General features: G+C 39.4%; 1 protein-coding gene across 1 annotated transcript in view; it reads right to left on the minus strand.

Annotated features, from left to right (window-relative positions):
• The window catches only part of LOC128379733 (voltage-dependent T-type calcium channel subunit alpha-1I-like), a 229,896-nt gene that overhangs the window by 2,864 nt on the left and 203,042 nt on the right, over positions 1-23,990 (minus strand). The window contains 3 exon segments of the mRNA XM_053339364.1: positions 2,026-2,200; positions 5,908-6,042; positions 14,124-14,264. Coding sequence (XP_053195339.1) covers positions 2,026-2,200; positions 5,908-6,042; positions 14,124-14,264 — 451 coding nt within the window.

Consider the following 23,990-nt stretch of genomic DNA (forward strand, 5'->3'; position numbering starts at 1 on the left):
TCCTCCCTCTATTCCTTCCTTCTTCCTCCCTCCCTCCTTCCTTCTTTCCTCCCTTCCTTATTTCCTTTCCTCCCTCCCTCCCTCCTTCCTTCCTTCCTTCCTTCCTTCTTTCTATTCTTCCCTTCTTCCCTCCTTCCTTCTTTCCATGTCTTCCTCCCTTCCTTAACTCAAGGACAACAGGAGGGTTAATCTTTGATATCTAAAGGGTAAAGCAATACTTGTTAGTTGGCATGCAACCAAAGTGCCTGAATCAACATCACTAATGAGTAAGAAACTAAACCCCTCCATATCTTCAGTGGCACAGTGTCAACAACTGTCTGTGATGTTATGTGTTGTTAAACCGTCCCCCCGAATTGACTTTGTCTTGTTTCACTCCATCTGTTCCGGCGATGGCGGTCATGTAACGGAGGCGGTTGTGGCATTAGCATACAATAACATGTCATTCATCAACATCTCTGTGTGCTTCTCTGCCCGCCTCATCTATCACTGCTTTAATTGCAGTGGAAGGTAATCAACTGTGAGGAATATGAGCCGTGTCCTCGTGTGCCTGCAACAGGCTCCGGAGATGTTAAGGAAAAGCCTCCTCTTATTTAAATGATACTATCAATGTCACGTCAAAGTCACGGCTTAATGAAATTGTGGTGGTTAAATATCAGTGAGGGTCATAAAGAACACTGATAAGGATAATAGGGAGCGCTGATGAGAGGTAACCCTGGGAGGGATTATTTTAATATGATTAGTTGATGGGAAAGATTCTGTTGAACCTTTTTTTTGCTGCTGTTGAATAGAAAAAAAGGAAGATAGTGAAAGGAAAAGTACTTACATTTTTATTATTATTCAAATTATATAATGGGAATCTTAAAATAGGAAGAAACTATGATGCTATAAAAAAACTTAAAAGTAAAAGTAAAGTACTAAAATGGGAACAATACAGAAGAGCAACTCATGCATCTGTTTAGTGTGCAGCCAAACAGTGCATTGCATAAATTAAATGATCAATTAAGTCACTCAGTAATTAACCCTTTCCATCATTCCAGGAGCAACCACAGTAAAATTGTATTGTGCAAAGGAAAGCTAAGAGGTGTGAGCCTTTTGTCTATAACTCTTCATCCAAAAAATGACTGTTACTGCTGCCTCTTGCTCTGTTAAAACCGATTCCCTAATGTTAAACGCCAAAATGGCTGCGTCTTCTTTGTTATATGTATTATTTCCTAACTGAATCTTGCACCACTAACAATAACTCTGCTACTACACCAGAGAGATAATGACTGAATGTAAATACAATAAAAGGCTGTTGCATATAAAACTGCCGACCTTAATAGCATCATCTCATCAATCTCAAGGATTATAACTTCAAATGATCAATATTTAGATTTAATGGCAAAGCAACTACTAGCATAATGTCTCTTTTTCATTCAAATGGGAAGGAAAGAAAAGGAGAAGGAAGGAAAGAGGGACAGGTGGAAGGAAGGAAGGAAGGCAGAAAGGGAGGAAGGACAAGAAAGAAGGCAGAAAGGGAGGAAGGACAAATGGAAGGAAGGTGGGAAGGAAAGAAAAGGAGAAGGAAGGAAGGACAGGTGGAAGGAAGGAAGGAAGGAAGGAAGGAAGGAAGGAAGAAAAGAGAGGAAAGGTTGGAAAATAAGACAGGAAAGAAAGATGAAAGGGAGGAAGGAATGAAGGAAGGAAAGATGGAAGAATGGGTGGAAGGACAGAAAAGAAGACAGCAAAGAAATATGGAAGGAAGTAAGGAAGGAAGGAAGGAAGGAAGGAAGAAAGGAAGGAAGGAAGGAAAAAAAAGACAGGAAGTAAAGTGGGCTGAATTGGACCCATCGACGGGCTGGTTCTGGCCCATGGGCCACATGTTTGACACCCGTTTTACACAGTAGGTAATGACGCTCATATAGATCTTTTTGGAATAAAATAAGATGCTATCTATTTTCATTCGTGTTGATTTAAGAACGGAGTATTTCCCAGATTATTTTTCACTGGATGACAGACAATCTACTCCTCTAATCCTCTGGTTACCTGGGAAACGTGCCGGACTTTGCCGTTCCAGCGAGGGAGGACACAACTGAGGATGAACTCCCACTTCAAACAACTCCCGGGCCCCCTCCTCGCTTCCTGAACTGGAGCCACGGAGCCCCCTGTAGCCCCCATGGGTGGGCAGCTCCTCCGAACTATGGGAATCACTGCTGCCCCTCTGAGAGCGAGATGGGAAAAGGAGGAGAGATTTTGAAGAAAAGAGGAGCGGATGAAAAGAATAAGAGAGCAGTGACAAAAGAGATGCAGAGAGAATAAGCATGATATCCAGGTGTACGGATATTCACTGGAGCTAGAAAGATATCAAACTGACGCCTTTCATTTCCTCCTGTCATAATGGAAAACCGAGTACAATTTGTTTCCAATTTCTAAAAAAGCTCCCTTTTCATGTCCAATGCTATAAAAGTCTGATTAAAATTGAATGTGGTAAAAAGAAAGTAGCTTCAAAGCTTCAAATTGCTCAGCTGTTGTTGTTGGTTGTTAACCGGATCAAATGAACTGGCCTTCAATAACGCTGCGATGAAACGGGCCAGGTGGAACCGCTGTGAGGGAAGTGTTCACGGGAAGATGGAGATAATGAAAGACATGCACAGTCACACACACACACACACACACACACACAAACACACAAACACACAGACACACAAATATCCCAGCATGGCCATATCAGGAGGGAGGCAGGTGTTTTAATCAGGCAGTAAAGCATGTAAATAGTAATTAATGATGATTTGCAAGATGGAAGGGGTGTGATGACATGAGCTCTAAGCCCCCAAAGCCTCAAAGACATGTGTGTGTGTGTGTGTGTGTGTGACTAATGTAAACTCTTATTACACATCAAGATTTAATCTTACAGAAGCACTTTTAATGGATAGCTGGTTTAACTAAAGCTGTTCAGAGATTCTCAAACATTCATTCATACTACTACTACTACTACTACTACTACTAATAATAATAACTTTATTTATATAGCACCTTTCATACATAAAATTAACAACATGGCTTAAAAATCTAATCAAATAATAATATAAAACATTGAAACAGGTAAAAAGGGACAAAAGTTCAAATACATTTAAAAGGGGAAACTAAATAAAAACAAGTATAAAATACAAAATGAAACATAGATTAACTAATAGATTTAAGGTAAAGGTATGTTTCGAGCTATTTAAAAAAAAAAAAAAGTCCACAGAGGCCGTCTGTTTACGGAAGAGGATTAGTATAGGGCCACTGTGGGAAATAAAGTGAGTTCTGAGATGAAAGTCAGAATTCCGAGATTAAAGTCAGAATTCTAAGATGAAAGTCAGAATTCTGAGATGAAAGTCAGAATTCTAAAATGAAAGTCAGAATTCCGAGATTAAAGTCAGAATTCCGAGATTAAAGTCAGAATTCTAAAATGAAAGTCAGAATTCTGAGATTAAAGTCAGAATTCTGAGATTAAAGTCAGAATTCTAAGATGAAAGTCAGAATTCTGAGATGAAAGTCAGAATTCTGAGATGAAAGTCAGAATTCTGGGAAAAAGTCAGAATTCTGAGATGAAAGTCGGAATTCTGAGAAAAAAGTCAGAATTCTGAGATGAAAGTCAGAATTCTGAGAAAAAAGTCAGAATTCTGAGATGAAAGTCAGAATTCTGAGAAAAAAACCTCGGAATTCCAAGATTAAAGTCAGAAAGTCAGGATTCCAACTTTAATATCAGAATTCTGAGAAAAAACTCACTTTTTTTCCCACAGTGGCCCTAATCCTCTTCCGTACTGGTTTGATGTACTGGGGTTACACAGGATATGATATTCAGTACATGTTAGCACACACATACACTACATCTGCTTCTCTGTGCAGACACAGTGTGTAGAGCTTGTCAATATTACATTATTTATGTATACATTGCTATACAGCTGGATGCAGGGATTTGATCTCATTCAGCCTTCTGAGCTTTAGTGAGGTCAGACCAGTGATGTTCTGACCTCACTGAAAAAGCTCCAGTTCAACCCAAAGGTGGGGGTGATGTCAAGGTTCAGTGTGAGTCAGTGAAGTCCATATCTTTCCACACCCAATCAGAAAACCATGTATCTATGGTTACTATTCTTTATGTACACAGTAAGACGGGTAGAAGACCTTCCTAAAACTGTTGCCACAAAGCTGGAATCACACTGTTGTCTTGAACTACCAGAGGTGAAGAGGTGTCAAAGCTACCTGTATTATATGAATGTGTGCCATATCCCACCCCAATGGTGTATATTCTGGCTGACTGTCTCTTGGTTTGCTCCAATAGACAATATGGGCATGAGTAGTAAAGTAAGTAATCACTGGTTACTAAAAACTGAACCTATGGCCAGGAGCTCCACACTTTGACTAATAAAACTGACTACTCTTCTACTTTTTAAGGAGGACTTTTTGGCCGATACTGCTTGGGACTTAAGGTAAAGCTCCAGTGTCACAGACTGGTATTTTAGAGTCAGTTGTATTTATATTCAGTATAACTTGTTATGAATATGAAGGTGACAGAATATATACTGCTCACTATATAATTATCACTCCACCACCTCTCTTGACATTGAGGTGCTGGAGTCTGAGTCAGAGTCAGGATGCAGGATGCAGGGACAGCGGTGAGAGATGAGTTATGAAAGCTATTGGACAGTTTAGAATGATTTGAACGTTAGGCTATTTTCTCATCATCTTATGGAAATCAATGAGAATATTGAACGGGAAATATTTCAGTCAAGGTGCCCGATGTGACCAATAAAGTCAGAAGAGCATCATTTATTTGGAAATTTGATAACTCAATATCAAACCACTCCAAAGTCATGGTTACTTTGACTGCAGCGGTCCTCTCCAGTCTTCTCATGGATTGGATAACATTAATAATAATAATAATAATGATAATTTAACATTAATTGCAATTGTGTGTGGTTATTATTAGAGATGGCTCTGAATTAGTTAGTAATTTATGTACTTTCAGCTTTTTAACCCCTTACATACTACACTAATTAGTCTCTATGCATAATGTTGTGTGTAATTTTCTGTATCAGCTGTACTAAAACATCTTTATAAAGTTGTAAAATATTTCCATTTTTATATATACTGGATCACATGAAGATAAGTCATCAAACTATGGCTAAAATAAAAGTTTTTAATGTTTTTTTTCTTCTCTCAAATAAAAAAAAATGGGTCAAATTAGACCCTGGACAGTATGTAAAGGTTAATATCTTCAAATATGTGATCGGGGGCCAAACATTTCCTCTGCATGCAATTCCAAAATGTACTCAGAATTTCAAAACACCTGTTCAAAGGCACTAGAGTACAGGAAATACCTATTCTGGGGCCAGACACCCAAACACCCCCTCACATTTTCAATGCTTCCTACGCCCATGTATGCAACCTTACATATACAGTAATATCATCACATCACAAACACACAGGTAAATCAAGAACCTAAAGTCATTTAGTTGTTGTTTGTAGATGCCATTTGCTTGGGAACATAAACTTGAACAACAGACTTGTGTCAAATAATAAGACTTATACACTACCACTGACAGTCAGTAGATGATTATATATGTTATTTATGTATATTTTGTGTGCAAAAAACCCTGTGTACTTTATTCAGCTGTTCTTTATTCAGCTGTATTTAGTATAGTAGTGTGTAGTATTGTATTTTATTTCCCCACTGGTCATTTATGGCCTCCTCTGATATTGTTGTGTAGGAACAAATGTTGTTGATTACTGTTTGTTTATGTGAGGTTGGGCTTGTAGAAACTGAATTACCCCTCGGGGATAAATAAAGCTGAATCTGAATCTGAATATTAAATGAATGTAAATCCTCAGCTTTGTACATGTGTGTGTGTGTGTGTATTTGTGTGTGTGTGTGTGTGTGGGTACCTGGGTGCCTTTGACCAGCAGTTGATAGCTGCTGTGTTCGTCCAGGCTGAGGTCATCTGGCAGCGCCGGAGACGATGACTTGTCTGACAGCTGCTCTGACATTAGCGATGCCTGCTCCACCTCCGCTAGTCGGATCTGTCCCGCAAACACAAAAGCAACCAGTCACGCTGTTGTTTGTTAGTCGGGGATATGATGTCATCGCTCTGTGTGTTACCAAAATCAGAAACAGGGAAGAGGCAGAACCTTGATGTGAATGTTAGCAGAGGGTGAGAGTGACTATCTACCTTTCTTATGAACACACTAGTCAGATTTCAAAATAAAAGTCTCTCTATCTATCCATCCATCCATCCTTATTTCCTTCTTACTCCTTTCCTTCCTTCCTTCCTTCCTTCCTTCTTTCCTCCCTCCTTACTCCTTTCCTTCGTTCCTCCCTCCTTACTCCTTTCCTTCGTTCCTCCCTTCCTCTATACTCCTTCCCTTCCTTCCTTCCTTCCTTCCTTCCTTCCTCCCTCCTTACTCCTTTCTTTCCTTCCTTCCTTCCTTCCATCCATCCATTCATCCATTCATCCATCCATCCATCTAAGAACATAAATCTGATGAACTGTGGAGTAGTTATTACACAATGCTCTTTTTAAAAAACAACATTAATTTGCAGCCACCCCATGAAAAGATTTAATAATTGCTGGTATAAAATTATCATGCATAAAAATGGATTTGAGACTTTTTCCTGATTGATATTGATTGAGCAACATTTTTTTTTTTTTTTTAGATGCAATGTGGTTGGAAAACAAATGCTTACTGTGAGGAGAGACGATCAAATAAATATGAGATACAGCTTTAATATAGATGGGTTGAGGGAAAAGGAGCGATGAAGGAGACGGACTCAAGTAGATGAATGATGCCATATAAGAAATAAAGGCCACATTAGATTAGAGCATATGAGCTCCATGCATGTCAATAGCTTCTATATGCACCAAGTGAACAGTAAATATTCAGCCATGGAGCTTCTAGGTAAATAAGTGATTATATGTAAGTAGATAGTAACGTAATGGCAGAGGCAGAGGAGCTACACAGTTAGGTCAACTGTCTTCACATACATATTAATATGGAAAAAAGACATCGACAGTAAGCTGCTGTGACTCATACAATGTCTCACACACACACACAGAGAGACACACACACACACACACACACACACACACACTCTATAGCTAGAGATTGTCACATGAAATCTGCACCATGTTTGCTTGAGCATCATGAGTGAATGCATATGGTGAGCAGCTGGGGTTTTCATTTAATGTTGAAATGTGTGATTGGACCTTTGAGAGAGAGAGATATATACAACATTAATTGACAGGCAGAGATTAATATTGCGATCACTTTGATGGTTAAAGCCTCTAAATTAAATCTGGGTTTTAACTGTATCTGTTTTTATTTTGAATTTTTTAAAAATGGATGAAAAACTGGAAATGCCATTTTAATATATATAAAAAAATGTAGATTTCATAAGCATCAGCATCAGCCTCTGCATCTTTCACCTATTACTGTAATGTTTAACATGTGTGGTGAAATGTCAGTTTTGCATATTTAGTGAAAAAGCACAGCAATTCCACAGCTATTAAAATACTATTACAATACTGTAAAGTGTCATGATTGCAGCGCTGATCTATTGCAGTCACATGAAAGTCACCTTCCTCTTGCTTTACTGGGATTTTACCCAGGGGGAAATAGTTTAATGGGATATTTTACACACATCTGAATATCTCAATCTTTGGTGTCATGGGTTATATGAGAGAGTTTTTTATTGCAAACATTATTCAAAATCATAAAACCATACAGTATGTAAAATAAATGTATTTATACTATTAGATTAACCGAGTTAACAAATAAATTGACAACTTAAATAACTGTAGCTGGAAGATTACATCACACAACAACAAATAAATTAAAGGTCACATATTATACCCATTTTCCACAAGTAACCACAGTTCCCAGGGTTCTTTATAACACTATGGAAAAGTGAAGCCAAAATATCTCCTTTCTGGAAGCCGCCATCTTGCTTGTGTGACATCATTTGGAGCCAGAGTCAGGTGGCGGGATGATGGCCTACATAAAATGTTAGAGGCCATCTTTGGGAAAATTGTATTTGATGTGTACTTTGATTTTCTTATTGATGGCCTGTGGGACCCCCCTCCCGCCCCGCCCGGCTGTCCAGTCGTCTGATGGAGGTTCAGGAGTGACAGTCACAGTTTTCACTCACCCTTGTTCCATATTGTCAAAAAATAGCTAAATAAAAAGGGAACATTTCATTTGGACTCTATTTGTTTTTTAGTGTTATGGATATAAACAGAATTCATTGATGCTAAAGGAAGGTACATGCGTCTCAGATATGTCCTTGATTGAACCTCAACAAATAGCTGCCTCATCATTTCCTTCTCTGATCCTTCAAACTGAGCAAAGAGATCTTCGGGGATTTGCACCTCATCCACATATGGGGCAGGGTCCTGGAAAACCTCTCAATGTAATCTGTGAAGCAAAAAGAAAAAAATTATAATAATCCAATAAACCTGTTGCAGTGTTGCACATTTATGTTTACTTGATTTTGAGTATTGATATTGCTAATTGCTAATTGTCATTATTATGATTATTCAATATGAAAGCCATTTAAAGACAATTACTATATAAACAAACTATATCATTTAATTTTCACTTGTTTGGACATTTTTTTATTTCCTGTTAGCTATGAGTATATATTTTTTTCAACACACACTGAATAATGACTAGCAGCTTTCATATCTCCATTATAGCATAAATCAATGAACCAATTCTCAAACAACAATTTCCAATTCCTTTCCCCTAATCTTTCCTTCTAATGTTATCCCCCACCCAAACCCCACTCCCCACTCCCCTTCCTCCTAACCCCTGCTTGCTCTAGCTACTTGTTTGTCAGAAGCAATAACTTTACTCAAACTACATTACGATGTAAGGCACATCATTACAATGGCTTCTGCCTGTTTCCAAAATTCAATATAAAATTGTGGCAATTTCAATTTACCTTTTCAGTGAGCATGCTTTCTTTTTCTTCTGTCTCATTTCCAAAATGCTGTTGATTTCTTCACGGAGCTACAGTAAGCTCTGAGGAAAATGGAAAGTAATCAACTTGTCTTTACGGCAGTGGTGGAAACAATAATAGCACCTGAAAAAGCTGGGGGGCAGGAGGTTGCTGTATCCTTCCTACCAACTCAAATACCAACCCATCACTGGCTCCAGAGTGAGTCCCTAAAATGCTTTAGATCTCTGCTTTTTATCCTTTTACTATGAATTAGTCACAGTGACATTGGTGACTTATATTTTATGGTTTCTGTACAGCTGTTAGTATCACTGCAGGGAACACATGTAGGCAAGGCTTATTTCCTTGGTAGTCAATCTCAATGTTTTAGCTGGAGGACAAAAAAAATGGAAAATTAAGCATAAAACTGAATAAAAAAGCCTGTGGAAAAAAACCAAAAACCATCTCCCAGAAATATATGTAACTGTTGTTCTCTTATAGATGATGTATGAAATAATATTTGACATTCTCAGTAATAAAGAGACGACAAGCAGCACAAATAAAAAAAATAACAATGTAAGTTTCAGATGTATACCATGAAATCCTGACTCTGCTGTTTCCTCTCCTGTGCCCGTTATGTCATTATGCACAGCTTTACACCCACATGTGTGTGAATGGTACAACTGGAACTTAAACTGCAGGCCAGTGTTGTGCTGTAATATGCATCCTGCCGTGAAATGCAAACCCCTCGCGGGAAACATAAAGGTTATGTTGTAATGTTGACATGACACGGTTGACCACACTACATTTTCAATATACAGCCCTTGGTCATAAAGCTGTTTTATTGACCTACATAAGTGATCCATATACAGGTTAACACCATTAAAAACACATACTTCTAACCCATAATTTAGTATGAAAGGCTCAAATTATTAAGATATTTAAAACACTATTTGAAATACTTTAAACTTGCTTTAAAAAATCCATTTAACCCTCCTGTTGTCCTCAGGTCAAGGAAGGACAGGAGGAAGGAAGGAAGGAAGGAAGGAAGGAAGGAAGGAAGGAAGGAAGGAAGGAAGGAAGGAAGGAAGGAAGGAAGGAAAGAAGGAAGGAAGGAAGGAAGGAAGGAAGGAGGGATGGAGGGAAGGAGGAAAGAATGAAGGAAGGAAGAAAGGAAAGGAGGAAGGAAGGAGGAAGGAAAGGAGGGAGGAAGGAAGGAAGGAAGGAAGGAAGGAAGGAAAGGAAGGAAAGGAGTAAGGAGGGAGGGAGGAAGGAAAAGAGGAGGGTAAAGAAGGAAGCAAGGAAGGATGGATGGAAGGAAGGAAGTGAGGAAAGAAATATGGAAGGAGGAGGGAGCAAAGAAAGCAGGAAGGAGGGGAAGAATGAAGGAAAAATTCAAGAAAGAGGGAGGAAGGAAGGAAAGAAGGAAGGAAAGAAGGAACAGTCAAAAGAGAGATGGGGTTAATTTGACCCGGGAGGATGACAGGAGGTATTGGCTTGTGCTTTTTATTATCCAATATGAATGACATGTTTTAAGGATTTGCTTTATAAGGGTGTAAATAACTGATGTTCTTCTCTTTTATTCCCCACACAAAGAATTAAAAATGAACTTTTTCGATTTCTTTTTTGTTTGTTTGTTTTTCGCCCTTTGGATGTGATTTTAAGGTGAGTTTGAGGGGGTGCAGGGGCTGCATGTAACGGCATGGTGGCGTGGGTGAAATGTTCTGTTCTATGATTCACGGCAAGTCATGAACATCTTGTGATTCTCTATAAAAAAAAACAACACATCACAACACATCACTACCTATTCTCTAATTTTACTCTCCTCATTATGTAAGAGTGTTGATAGGAAGAGTTCATCTCACAGACATTCAACTAACAAACTAATACTGTTAATGTTACTGTGGATCCTGCTGCAAGTACTGTCTATATATATATATATATATATGTATATATACTATTTTATGAATACTTACATTTCTCACATCTGTAGTTTGGTCAGACAATTGGAAAAGTTTAATTTCCAGTCCTGGGTTGTAAGTTGAAGCCACGACATCAAAATAAACTTCTGCAGCCAACAGAGCACTTCCTGTTTTTAGCCCTTAGCTAAAGGATCCATAGCTTGCGAGAAAAACATTGCAAACCTTTGGAAAGCCACCGTGGGTTGGGGGGAGGGGGTGTATAATTCTAACAAGTACACATTTGATATAAGATATGCCTGGGTTGTCTTATTTCACAGTTTGTGTGTTAGACATCAAAATTTACTTCATCCACTCATCTCTTCTGTCTCCAAAGTAACAATTTGTGATGGTTTTGTGCAGCCAAGCACTTCCTGTTTGTAGCCCTTAGCTAAAGGGTCCATAGCTTCGGAAAGGTAGACCTCAAGCTACTGTGGGTGAAGATACTCAGATGGGGGGGCTGTTATAATTCTAACGAGTACACATTTGAGGGGGGGGGGGCAAATCTGGATGAGTTACAGCAGCAAAAAATGAAAAAAAGACTGGGTTGTCTAATTTCACAGTTTGTGTATTAGTAGACACATTAGACTGAAAAAGAGAGTTTTTTCATAATATGGATCCTTTAATATGTTGTAAGGATCATGTGTATATACTGTATGTGTGTGTTGTATAGTTACACTGAGCCATAAACAAACAGCCTGGGGGACTTTGCACTGATATTAATGGAGGGATCCAGATGTTATTTGTGGATCTTTATAGGATTAAAACACACACACAGTTTTCACATATTGTTGTTTGTGATATATGCTGTTGCTATGTGGCTTTGGGAGAGCTCCACATACTGTACTCAGGAGATATGTGTGATTCTCTCCATCGTTTCTCTCTCTCTCTCTCCCTCTCTCTGTGTCTCTGTATTCTCTCTCTCTCTCTCTCTCTCTCCCTCTCTCTGTGTCTCTGTATTCTCTCTCTCTCTCCCTCTCTCTGTGTCTCTGTATTCTCTCTCTCTCTCTCTCTCTGTGTCTCTGTATTCTCTCTCTCTCTCTCTGTCTCTCTCTCTCCCTGTATTCTATCTATCTATCTCTCTCTCTCTCTCTCTCTCTGTGTTTCTGTATTTTCTCTCTCTCTCTCTGTATTCTATCTATCTATCTCTCTCTCTCTCTGTATTCTATCTCTCTCTCTCTCTCTCTCTCTCTCCCGATCTCTGTATTCTATCTATCTATCTATCTCTCTCTCTCTCTCTCTCTCTGTGTCTCTGTATTCTCTCTCTCTCTCTCTCTCTCTCTCTCTCTCTCTCTCTCTCTCTCTCTCTCTCTCTCTGTATTCTCTCTCTCTCTCTCACTGTACTTCACACACCAATACACCAGATGTTTGCTTTTTTTCTACATGTATGGTTTTGTGTGAATAATATAATGCCTTTGATGTTTAACTGTGCAAAATGGTAGAGTACTTGTGTTTCTTTTGGAGTGCAAAAGCTTGTCACTGGGGCAACTTTTTCTTCTATATTGGCAATATTGAGAAGCACTATTCATTTATTTTCATTTTTTGCTTTTCCTCTTTATTTTAAATGGCCAATTTAAACTCCCCTGCACTGCCATTCTTGTTGCTGCTAAATCCTAATCCTGTGGAAGGTGTTCACTGAAGGAGAAAGTGTTGACAGATAAATTCATCAAATCAAATACATACTACCTTTTTTTTATCTTGGATGCATCTGGAGCTTTATTATTGTTCCAACAAAAAAACAGTCTGGTGCCTTTATTTCTAAATGTATGCAAAATGTCCAATTACCACATTATTTGTTGTATTTGTTCTTGCACACAGTGTATGTGCATGTATGAGGTTTATAAGATGTATTCACACTGTGTGTTTGTGTAATTCATGCAGGGACACTTGTTTGGTGTCTGGATTTTAACGGAAGCAACAAATTGCATGAATGTGAAAGATGTTGCACATTTGAGCCAAAAACATGCAACTGTGTGTGATTCTGTCAATGTGTGTATTAGCAGGCACAGTAATTATCTAAATCAGAGGTCACTAATAGGTGGATCACGGTCAGAATCTGGACCCAAATGCCGTCCTATCAAGACCCTGACCTGTGACTGATGAAATATTGAGGATTGTTAAATTTTGTCTGAGCGTTTTTATTTTAAGGGGTGCAGCTTCTCCAGCTATTACGGTAAAAGTGGTGGCCCTCAGAAACTCACAGATCACTGTGTATAGTGAATCTCCTCATATCAGCCAATCAAATCTGTGCATTCGGACATGTGGAGAGACTCTTTTTATTTTAAGGGGTGCAGCTTCTCCAGCTATTACGGTAAAAGTGGAGCAGTGCGAATCAGTCAATCAAATCTGTGCATTTGGACATGCGGAGAGACTCGACTGTCGGAAAAGAGAGAGGAATAGTTTTGTTATAAAGTTATTAGATGTGAAATTAAGTTTAAGGTTTAAGTTATGTTTAAAAGTAAAAAGGGATTCTTTTGTTATTTTTCTAAAACCAAGCATTTTATTTTGGAAGCACAAATCAAAAGCTTTCTGTAATGCACTTTATTTTGAAATGCCATCTTTATTTCATATAAAAAAAGTAAGTATTCATTTTATTCTTTTTTTATTCTTATTTTATTTATTGTATTATTTATTTGAATCCCACAAGTTCACTGTAAATATTAATAAAAGAATTCTGCTGTATTTATTTGACAGTCTACTGCTGATGTGACTATAATGCTACTTCAAGGTACTAAAAAAATAACACAGACATTATGATGTTCTGGGAAATGTTCACAAACTGGACCTTAGTGAATTTTAATTGAATTCTCCTGGTATACATGATACAGTTTTTGTATGATTGACATCTTAAGGCTGCCTCAGAGATGTTCTGTACAATGACTGACAGCTGAATTTAATCACATCCATTGTTCTTTTGAGTGCTGTCAGCTAAAAAGGTAAAAAAACCCAACAACATACATGTAGGTAAAAGGAGAGATGACGAAGTCTCATAGTATTTTTAAAGAAAGTTTCTGCTCCTGGTGTCCTCAAGAAATGGAAAATTAAAGCACAGTGCTACATGACTCAAAGCAAGACCGACATGTATTGACCATACAGGAGCCCTCCCCAGGATCAACAGACCTAAGTAGTTATTTATAGCATGTTGACTAGCTGGAGAGACAGAGCAGGGATGTGTGTGTGTGTGTGTGTGTGTGTGTACCATCACGCACCTCTTGTGGGTGTCCCTTACAGTCCTTGCAGACAGGAGGAGAACAATAGTGGTGGAAAACTGAACCGGAGAGGTTGTCAATCATGTCTCCTTCCAATGAGTCCTTAATCAGCAGAGACACACTGTCCAGCCACTGGCTCTCCTGCAAAACACACACATACACATACACACACACAATGCTTTGAGCTTTTGGTTTCTGTGTAATTAACACAATAAAGAAGCTTTCATTAAAACTTCGGAGAAGATACTGTACATGTATAGTATAAATACAGCTTTTATGATAGATATCGACCATTAAAGACTGTGTAAAGTGAATCTTCTTCTAAACATATTAAATAGGTCATAAATGTATTTCTAAAAAATGTGTAAAAAGCATTTAGATTTGAATTGTGGAGCTAGGCTTCACAAACCGTGTTTCAAGATTTCTGTGTTCAGGATTTAGTGGGCGGGTCTGAAAAAGCACCGCTGCGGTGTTTAGCATAAACCCGCCCCTGCTACTGTAGAGGTATAAATACATTCAGTGCACACTACTACTACTACAGTCTACAGTTAGCCAGTTAGCCGTCGAGTTAGCTACCGAGTTAGCTGTCAAGCTAGCCGCCGAGTTAGCCACCAAGCTAGCTGCTGAGCTAGCAGCTGAGCTAGCGGCAGAAAGCTCTCAGACGTAGCGTCCATGTTTCTGGTAGAGGTGGTGACTTTGATTGACAGGTGACACTTAGTAGGGGGCGGGGTTTCAGCGGACTTGGCGGCCACACTCACAGCGTTTGGGAGCAGAGAAAGAGGCTGATTTTTACACAACTTTGAAGCCTAATTTCATATATTTGGCAATTTTTTAATCATTCAAATTTGGCAGGGTGGTTAACAACACACTTTTCTGTCAAACTCTATTCTTATTTTACACGGACTTTAACGGAATAGTTGTAGTAGTTTGTGAAATACACTTCTTTGCCTTCTTGTATCTGTACATTGAAGATACGGCTACTGATAGCTGTTCACAGGTTTTTTTCTCACTTTGTCAATCTCTAAAACTTATGTGCAAATGCAACTTTACCCTTCATCTAAACCCACTCTCACACTTTCACAGCCTTTCACTTATGTTAAAGCTACTACACTCTTTAAACTTACATTAAACACATTCAGTGACACAACATCTCGTCCATCTTTCTCCCACTCCTCTCCTTTCTCTCCCTCCATCTTACTATTTCAGCCTGTCTTCTTTTGTACTGCATGCGTAATGACTGGCCCATATCTTATGTTGTTTAATTAACTGCAATCTTTTGAAGCTGGTGTTATTTTCAGCCGCCGCTGGCAGGTGCAAGACAAAGATCCGTGACTTTTTGCCTGCCTCCTTAAGCCCGAGCCAGAGAAGCAGATGAATGTCAATGTTGTAAGATTAATTGCATGATCCCTTTCTGAAAAAAAAAAAAAATACACTGGTCTACTTCAGACAAGCTGTAGATGGCTTAGATTTCTTAGTGAGTGGCACAGGAGAACCCGAGGTAATTGGGAGATTTCTGTGTGAAGTTTATACAAAGTCAGTGAGATGCGTTGAAGAAATCAGATGAGCAATCAAATGAGGGAAAGGTCCTAAGAGTTGAGTTTTGAGAATCAATTAGGAATTGTTTAGCTGTTCCTTCTGAAAAATGCTCACTCGAATTTAATGTGAAATTTTTTGCAGTGAGGTTTAAAAGCCATCGAGACTCACCGAACATGTGAGTGATGATGGCTTTTGCATGTATCCATTATTTCTAAGATCATCCAATTTTCTCAGTCGCTATTATACCACGAGTAAAATGTTCCACCAAAGTTCAAGTTGTTTTTTTAGCTTTCATATGAGAGATTTTGTGTATATGTGGGGTTTTTTTCTGAGCTTTCACAAAAAAAACATGATGTCACATCAGGCGGGGAGTTCTGGTCCTCTGAAATGAGGCCAACGAGGAAGTAACTTAGAACTGCATTCTATCAAAAGGCCACAAGGGGGCGACCGTTTTGGTGTCAAAAGGACTTCCGTCTCTATACAAGTCAATGGAGAATTCACCAACTTCTCACTTGATTTCTAACCTCAGTAGACGTTTTCAAAATGTGTTTATGGTCTCAATCGCTAGTTTAAAGCCTTCTTCAATGCAGTATGATGTTCATTTGGGACATTTTGGCCTCCCTGATTTTATATTTGATGATAAAGCAGAGTATGCATTAGGGCGTGGCTACGTCCTGATTGACAGGTTGATTGACCAATATCCTCGAGATCCAGCCCTCGCAACCATAGCAACCTCCCCGCTCCGTCCATGGCCCCGCCTCATGCCCATATAAGTAGAATCCATGTTTGTATTTTTCCCAGCATGCACCTGAAATTTTCAAGATGGCGCTGCTCAGATCCTAAACTACTGGCTTCCGAGCAGCAGTCCACAAACCAATGGGTGATGTCACGGATGTTACGTCCATTTTCTTTTATACAGTCTATGTGTCACATCAGGATTTAGCAAAATTTTTATGAAAATGTGATTACAGTTGTGAGGTTTGTCTGCTACTGTTAAACAATACTCAACAATATTTCCACAAATTTAACTTTAATTATTGCGTAATTGTTGTCATGGATATCTAACATTATAAAGATGTGATTTTTTGCTTTGGATCAGGATAGTGAGAGCAGCTCAGTAATAGTCATGCTAAATACTTCTGAGAAACCTATTCTTTGGATTTGCCTTTCTCTTTAAATTATACTCCTGTTTTTTTCTCAGGCAGTCTGGTTCCTACAGTCACGTAGAGTTTCCCCTTCTCCAGTTTCAACTCTTACAAGTTCATTTTTTTCCATGTCAGCCCGCCTTTTTTCCCCGCTGCCATGTCAAAAGTTCAAACTGCCACTACCTGCTCTTTCCTACTCTCCATTTAAGAGTTACCCGCTAAAAGCTGTGGGGTGAAGAGGGCAACTAAGTCGATAGCCAGACCTTGGCAGCACCCACTGATGTACTATACGCACACACATACACATTGTTTCAAGTGCCGGTAGATGCACAGTGAGGGGTGAGGCAGGCTGATTGATTGGCTAAGCTTTGGGGGGCCTTGGTTGTGGTAAATGGCGTCCATGACCCTGTTTGATTCACTGTGCAACCATCTGGTTTCTCCCACCCAGAAATGCTTCTCGTCTCTGAACTCAACAGTGTGGCTCCTCTATATTTTATACACATTGAATTATTTACATATTCCCCTCTTGAACTGTTATCTTATGATTTAAAAAAAACTATTTGTGGATAAAAAAAAAACAAGTCAGATGCTGACTAAAGCTGCAAAAACATTTAAATTTAAATTATTTTTCACCCAGATCTACATCCAAATTAATCACTTGTTCCTAGGCTCGAACATTTGAAGCACTTTTTTTATTTTTTAAAACCTGTTAACAGGGTTTTGAAATGGCTCACTAACAGCAAACAAACAGGAGATCTCTTTGAGGTAGAGGAACTGTAACTAAAATCAGATCTCATCACAAGGTCCATTAGTAGCTGTTGTGAAGCTTTGAAGATGGATTTTACATTATAAAAGGTGCTATACACAATATGCCCTACTGTATATGTTTGTGTGCTAATATTGATTTGTATAGTTGTTGATTCGTTTGAAGTCATTGTTGCAGCGTTGGAGTCTTTCAGGTCACACAGAAAGACAAGAAACTAAGAAAAAAGTTTGGATATGATTAGTGCTATAGTCTCACACACACATTCACAAAGGTCCACACAGCAGGGGGGTTGGGTGGGGAGTGAAGATAATATCCTCCCCCTTTAGAGGCAGGTGTAAGGGTCAGTATATTTCATCAGGAGAGCTTGTTGGATGGTTCAACAGCTTTATCTTTCAAAACGTTAGAGATAATTATCTCTGTTCCTTCCTCCCCCTTTCTTTCCTTCTCTTCCATCCTTCCTCCCTCCTTTCCTTCCGTCTATCCTTCCTTCCTCCCTCCTTCCTTCTTTCCTTCTCTTTCTTCCTCCCTCCCTCCCTCCTTATCTCTTTCTTTCCTTCTTTCTTTGCTCCTCTCTTTCTTTCCTCCCCCCTACCTCCCTCCCTTCATTCTTTCCTTCCTTCTTGCTTTCCTCTTTTCCTTTCTCCCTCTCTCCTTTCCTCCCCCTTCTTTCCTTCCTTTCCTACCTCCCTTCCTTCCTTCTTTCCTTTCCTTGCCAGAACCGGCCCGCTGAGGGGTGCAATCCGGCCCACTTTCCTTCCTGTGTTCTTTTCCTTCCTTCCATCTGTCCTTCCTACCTTCCTTTTTTCCTTTCTTCGTTCCTACCTTCATTCCATCTGTCCTTACTCCCTTTCTTCCATCTGTCCTTCCTCCCTACCTTCCTGTCTTTCTTCCTTCTGTCCTTCCTTCTTGCTTCCTTCCTTTTTTCCTTTCTTTGTTTGTTCCTTCCTTCCTTCCTCCCTTTCTTCCTTCTATTCCTTCCATCTTTTTAATGATCCGGCCCACATCAGATCAAATTGGTCTGTATGTGGCCCTTGAATGAAAATGAGTTTGACACCTCTGATATATGACTATAGATTATATAAAGAAGTGATATCTGGTGTTCTGCCTCCGTGTTACTCCACAAATATTCACAAAGGTCCACACAGCAGGAGGGGGGGAGGGGGGGAGGGGGGGGGGGGTGTGTGAAGATAATATACTCCCCCTTTAGAGGAACAGCAGGTTTAAGGGTCAGTATATTTCATCAGGAGAGCTTGTTGGATGGTTGAACAGCTTTATCTTTCAAAAACGTTAAAGATAATTATCTCTCTGTGACTGACAGTCCGGCACTTCGAGGGGTTTAATAAATCCTACTGTCCTACTGTCTAGTACCAGTGAAAAGTTTGGACACACCATCCCATTCCCTTCAATGAGAAAGTTTTTTTGCACTTTTTGAACCATCACTTAAACCTATACAATGTTTTGTTTTTATTGTTTAACTTGCACTTTATTACTTATTAACATATTTTATTATCTTTATTTTATTTTAGATATTACATATGGTTTTTATCTTGCTATTGGTTTCTATCTATCTATCTATCTCTCTATTTATCTCTCTCTCTCTCTCTCTCTCTAACCATCTATCTCTCTCTCTCTAACCATCTATCTCTCTATCTCTCTCTCTATTTATCTCTCTCTCTATCCATCTCTCTCTCTCTCTATTTATCTCTCTCTCTATCTCTCTCTCTCTCTATCCATCTCTCTCTCTCTCTATCTCTCTCTCTATGTATCTCTCTATTTATCTCTCTCTCTATCTCTCTATTTGTCTCTCTCTCTCTATCTTCTATCCATCTCTCTCTCTCTCTCTATCCTCTATCTATATCTCTCTCTCTCTCTCTCCATCCATCCATCCATCCCCCTCTCTCTCTCAGTGAGCCCTGATGGTTTGCCTGTCCTGGTTAAATATTGCAGTCCTGTGTGTGTCATGCTAGTCTACTCTGGTTCTCTGACTGGAAAAGCCCCACAGACATTGTTTCATCTAAGTGCCGCTGATTGCTGTAGTCACCACGTCAACGCCAAAACACAAAGAGACAGCAGTAAAATGCCAGAAGCAGAAAAGCATCAGCCTGTGTCCTCTGTCAGTATCTACACCAGGATCAATTAAACCAAAGCCCTGCTGTACACTCCGAGGCATTCTGACAACACAGAGAGCCAATCATGTAGCGGGAAGTTATAGGTTATAAGAAAAGAAGCTTAAGGCGTAAAAAAAAAAGATGGATTAAATGATGAGTGAAGTGCGAACTGTGACACAGACAGAGCGCTAGTGTATCTTAGATGAATGGATAACTACAAAATGAGGCTGTCCTGTCTAGACTGAGACTGTCTGTCTATCTCTCTCTATCTCTCTCTCTTTCTCTCTATCTATCTCTCTTCCTGTCTCTTTTATAAAAGCAATTGCAGTATGCCTCTCTTTCTGTTTTGGATGGGTTTCCTAAATCTGACATTTCCTCCTTTGCACCCATCAAGGCCTCTACACATGAAAACTACCCCACAGTTATCATTTGTCACATCATGAATGGAGTATCTCTGTAGCATAAAGTGATTTCCTCTCTTTTTTTTGCTCAGATGTTCACATTTAACCTTCTTGTCGTCCTCCCGGGTCAAATTGACCCCGTCTGTTTTGACTGTTTCTTCTTTCTTCCCTTCCTTCCGTCTGTCCTTCCTTCCCCCTTCCCTCCTTCTTTCCTTTCGTCTGTCCTTCCTTCCTTCTTTCCTCCCTCCTTTCCTTCCGTCTGTCCTCCCTTCCTCCCTCCCTCCTTCTTTCCTTCTCTTCCATCCTTCCTCGCTCCTTCCTTCTTTCCTTCTCTTCCTTCCTTCCTCCCTCCTTTCATTCGTTCCTTCCTTCTTGCCTTTATCTTTTCCTTTCTCTCTCCCTCCCTCCCTCCTTCTCTTTTTCTTTCCTTCTTCCTTCTCTTTCTTTCTGCATTTCTGGAGAATCTAGTAAACCATCCGGGAACTTCTCACATACTCTAAATCACATACTACGCAGTTGAAACACACTACATACTTCTTCGTGAGCTGTACATGAAATGTAAATGATCTCAGGAAACTATGGAGACCTAACGAGTTCTATGCAACTGTACAGTATGGATACCATAATGAGATTAAAGTGAGTTGTTTTAATGAGTATCATGTTTCTCTTGGCTTCTTTGCTCTTTCATGTTGTGCACTTTTTTTTCATTAGCAAGCTGCATCTTTAAGGAATATATAGGTCTGCTTGTTGCTGAAGTGCTCTATTAGCTCTTAATGGATCATGCTTCGAAATGTCAACGATCCTGTGTGTGTGTGTGTGTGTGTGTGTGTGTGATTGTGTGAGTGGAGACAGGTGTGCTGGAGTCAGAGTGTAGCCACACCAGCTGCAACTCATCTCAGTAATCAAACCATCTACAAATACTCAGCCCTGCCACTTCCACTCTGCCAGATCACAGCCTCCGTTTCATTTAGTGTTGCTACGCTCCGAACAACATTTCACCTGCATTTATCCCAGTTTTATTTGCCGTTTGGCTGTTTTCCCGTGCCGGACACTGTTTCCTGTCTCCTGCCTCCTGCGGTTCCATCTGTTCTGTCTCCGGGCCTCCTTGTCTCGTCAGCTCCGCTTCCTGCCCTGGATCCCAACTCAAGCCATGGCCCCCAAGGTCCTAGTTATCAGACTTGCATTCCCTTCCCCCAACCTTTACAATAAATATCTTATCTCTATCGTACTCCTGTCTCCTTGCTGCTCCATCTCACCTAACGCAGGAAGCTGGGATTTATTTAAACCTTTTAATCAAGTTTTCTGTGAAAGTCTGAAAGGTTTTTATCACAGTAGTAATAAGGTAAAGTCATTCCCCTTTTTGTTATAATTAAAATTTGACCAATAAGTTATACATTGCTCTTTATTGTAATTTCTATCATATGTTCCTCGTCAATAAATCGTCTCATTCTGAGTATGAATGCACTTAAAGAAAAGGTCCCACATTGTGCTTTTACACTGACAAAGGGATTTGCAGGCTAATCAGCCGGAGATGTAAAATACAGCGCAGAGGGAGAAATCATGAAGAGTTCTTCCTCTTTTACATCTCTCTTTTTAGTCCTCTCCTGGTTAAAAATACCAGTAGACTGACAGACAATGAGCTATAAGCACAATGAGACAGTGGCAGAGCCTGCCGCCCACTCACAATCTCACTGTATCTTCCAACCATTCTACATTAATCCTCTTTCCCTGTTCTCTCCTCCCTCCAATCACCCACTGATTTAGAGTTATTCTTTAAGATGGATGAAAAAGTTAACTTCTCTTGGTCTGAAACCAAAGTACAGACCAAAGTTTAGTAGGTTCATTAGGTTCACACTGCTCAGTTACAAATAAACTCAGGTTTGGTGGGAAAAAAGCTTTTCAAAATAAATGTAGCTCCAGCACTCACAACTTTAGCTAAAGGAAGGAGCACACATTATGACTGTGAGGTGAATCTGCATTACATATTTAAATTAATATGAAATGCTTCTTTGTGTCTGTTGCCATAGTGACTTAAAGCTGATGTCAGTATTGTTTCTGTTGCCCCCAAATGGTAAAAAATAAGTTAATGCAGGTTTAAGTTTACCTGACTCATACAGTATAAAACTTACTCACCTCCAGCTCTCTCTGCAGTCTACAGTCCATGACACCCATGTTTCTGAATCCAATGCATCAAACTTTTCTATTTTTTTTCTTTACTTTTGTCATTCTGCTCAAATAATTACATCAATCAGTAATAATATTTTATTTTGAAAGGGTTTATGAAGGTGCAGAATTTCAGGGTTTACCCCGACTCTAAATGTGTGTTCCTGTTTTTATTGTCAAGTTATAAACATATTGACATATTGTGCATGCTGGTAGACATAGTGTGTAAGTTTCAATAACCTTAAAGTCTATTCATGGATATACGTACTCTATAATGTAAACCACATGAGGACTTGATACATTAAAATGCATGTGAGCCTTCATCTAGACTGCTTCTTTGTTGTTATGGTTTCTATGCATACTGTAAAACATAATGATATGATGCAATATGATGCCAACACCTATCTCCTTTCTTATTTCTTCTTCTACTACTACTACTACTACTACTACTACTACTACTACTTCTGTCAATGTTTGTATTTATGGGGTTATTTCTAATGAGCCACCTTTTTTTAATTTATTGGGCGATGATGTCACTTGCCCAAACAAATTGAAGTAAGGGACTCATTTGGAGCAAACACACCTTTTACTCACCTCCCACAATCATGCAGTCAAGTACAGTAAGTTGTATTGAGACAGTGGGTCATTCACTTTCTCTGGAAATCACATACACACTTATTGACTTTTCCAATCTGCTAACTAATCCTCTCACTTTAAAAATTCCCATTTATTTCCCTTTTTTTCTCTCATTTCTTGTCTTCCTCATCACTTTTTTTTTTTTTTTTTTTTTGGGATTGGAGCTGTGCTTATTTAAATGTTTCTATCTCTCTGCCTCAGCAAGCGTTCTAAAAATACCTGTTCTCATCTGCAGGTGCTGCTATAATTTTATGATTATAAATGTAGCTTGTCCTGACTTGCTATTTGAGATGCAGCAATCAGGGAGCTGAAGAATGAGAGAGCCACTAACAGCACTGCCCCCACTCAGGGTATTTTTAGAATGGTGAATACTGTGGCGATTTAATATCTCGGGCATTCGTGCGTAAAAATGTGTCCCCTGTATAGGTTTCAGTGTTGTACGTATGCAAATCATCAGTGCACTGTTTTTGCATAAGTAGGTCATGAAGAAAAATAACTCCAGATGCTGTGTAGTAGCAGACTGAACATGCAGCACCAACTGTTGCTGCAGGTAAAGTTAATAAAGACCAGAAATAAGCAGGATAACTATGACTTATGTAATGCGAGTATTTCTTATCGGGGGACCGACCAATAATTACTTTCATTATCAAGTAATGCTATTATTGTTTTAGATTGATTAATGGGTTGTTGTTACGGCCCTGTAGAGGTGTGTATGGAGTGTGTGTGTGTGTGTGTGTGTGTGTGTGTGTGTGTGTGTGTGTGTGTGTGTGTGGGTTCTCTGTGTGTTCTTTCTTTTGTTTGGTTCCCTCCTCTCCTGTCTAGCCAATCCCCGATCCTGGCTCCTCCCACTCCTCCGGCTTTATCTCTGGTTCCTGATTGGTGCGGCGTCGGTGGGGTGCTCCAATCCCTAGTTCCAATTAGAGTATGAGCTTTTAAATGCTCTGCTGCCTGACACTCGGGGCGGCTCGATCTTTTGTGGCCAGTCCGCCTCGCTTTGCTGTTGCGCTGTGGTTTTGTTACTGTCAAGTATTAAAGTGCATGTGGACCAAGTATTCACTGATCCTTAGTTGTTTATTTGTATAGCTTACTAGGAGTAGGGGTGCTGCTCACCT

The sequence above is a fragment of the Scomber japonicus genome, chromosome 2 (genome assembly GCF_027409825.1).
Source record: "Scomber japonicus isolate fScoJap1 chromosome 2, fScoJap1.pri, whole genome shotgun sequence".
In the NCBI taxonomy this organism is placed as follows: Eukaryota; Metazoa; Chordata; class Actinopteri; order Scombriformes; family Scombridae; genus Scomber; species Scomber japonicus.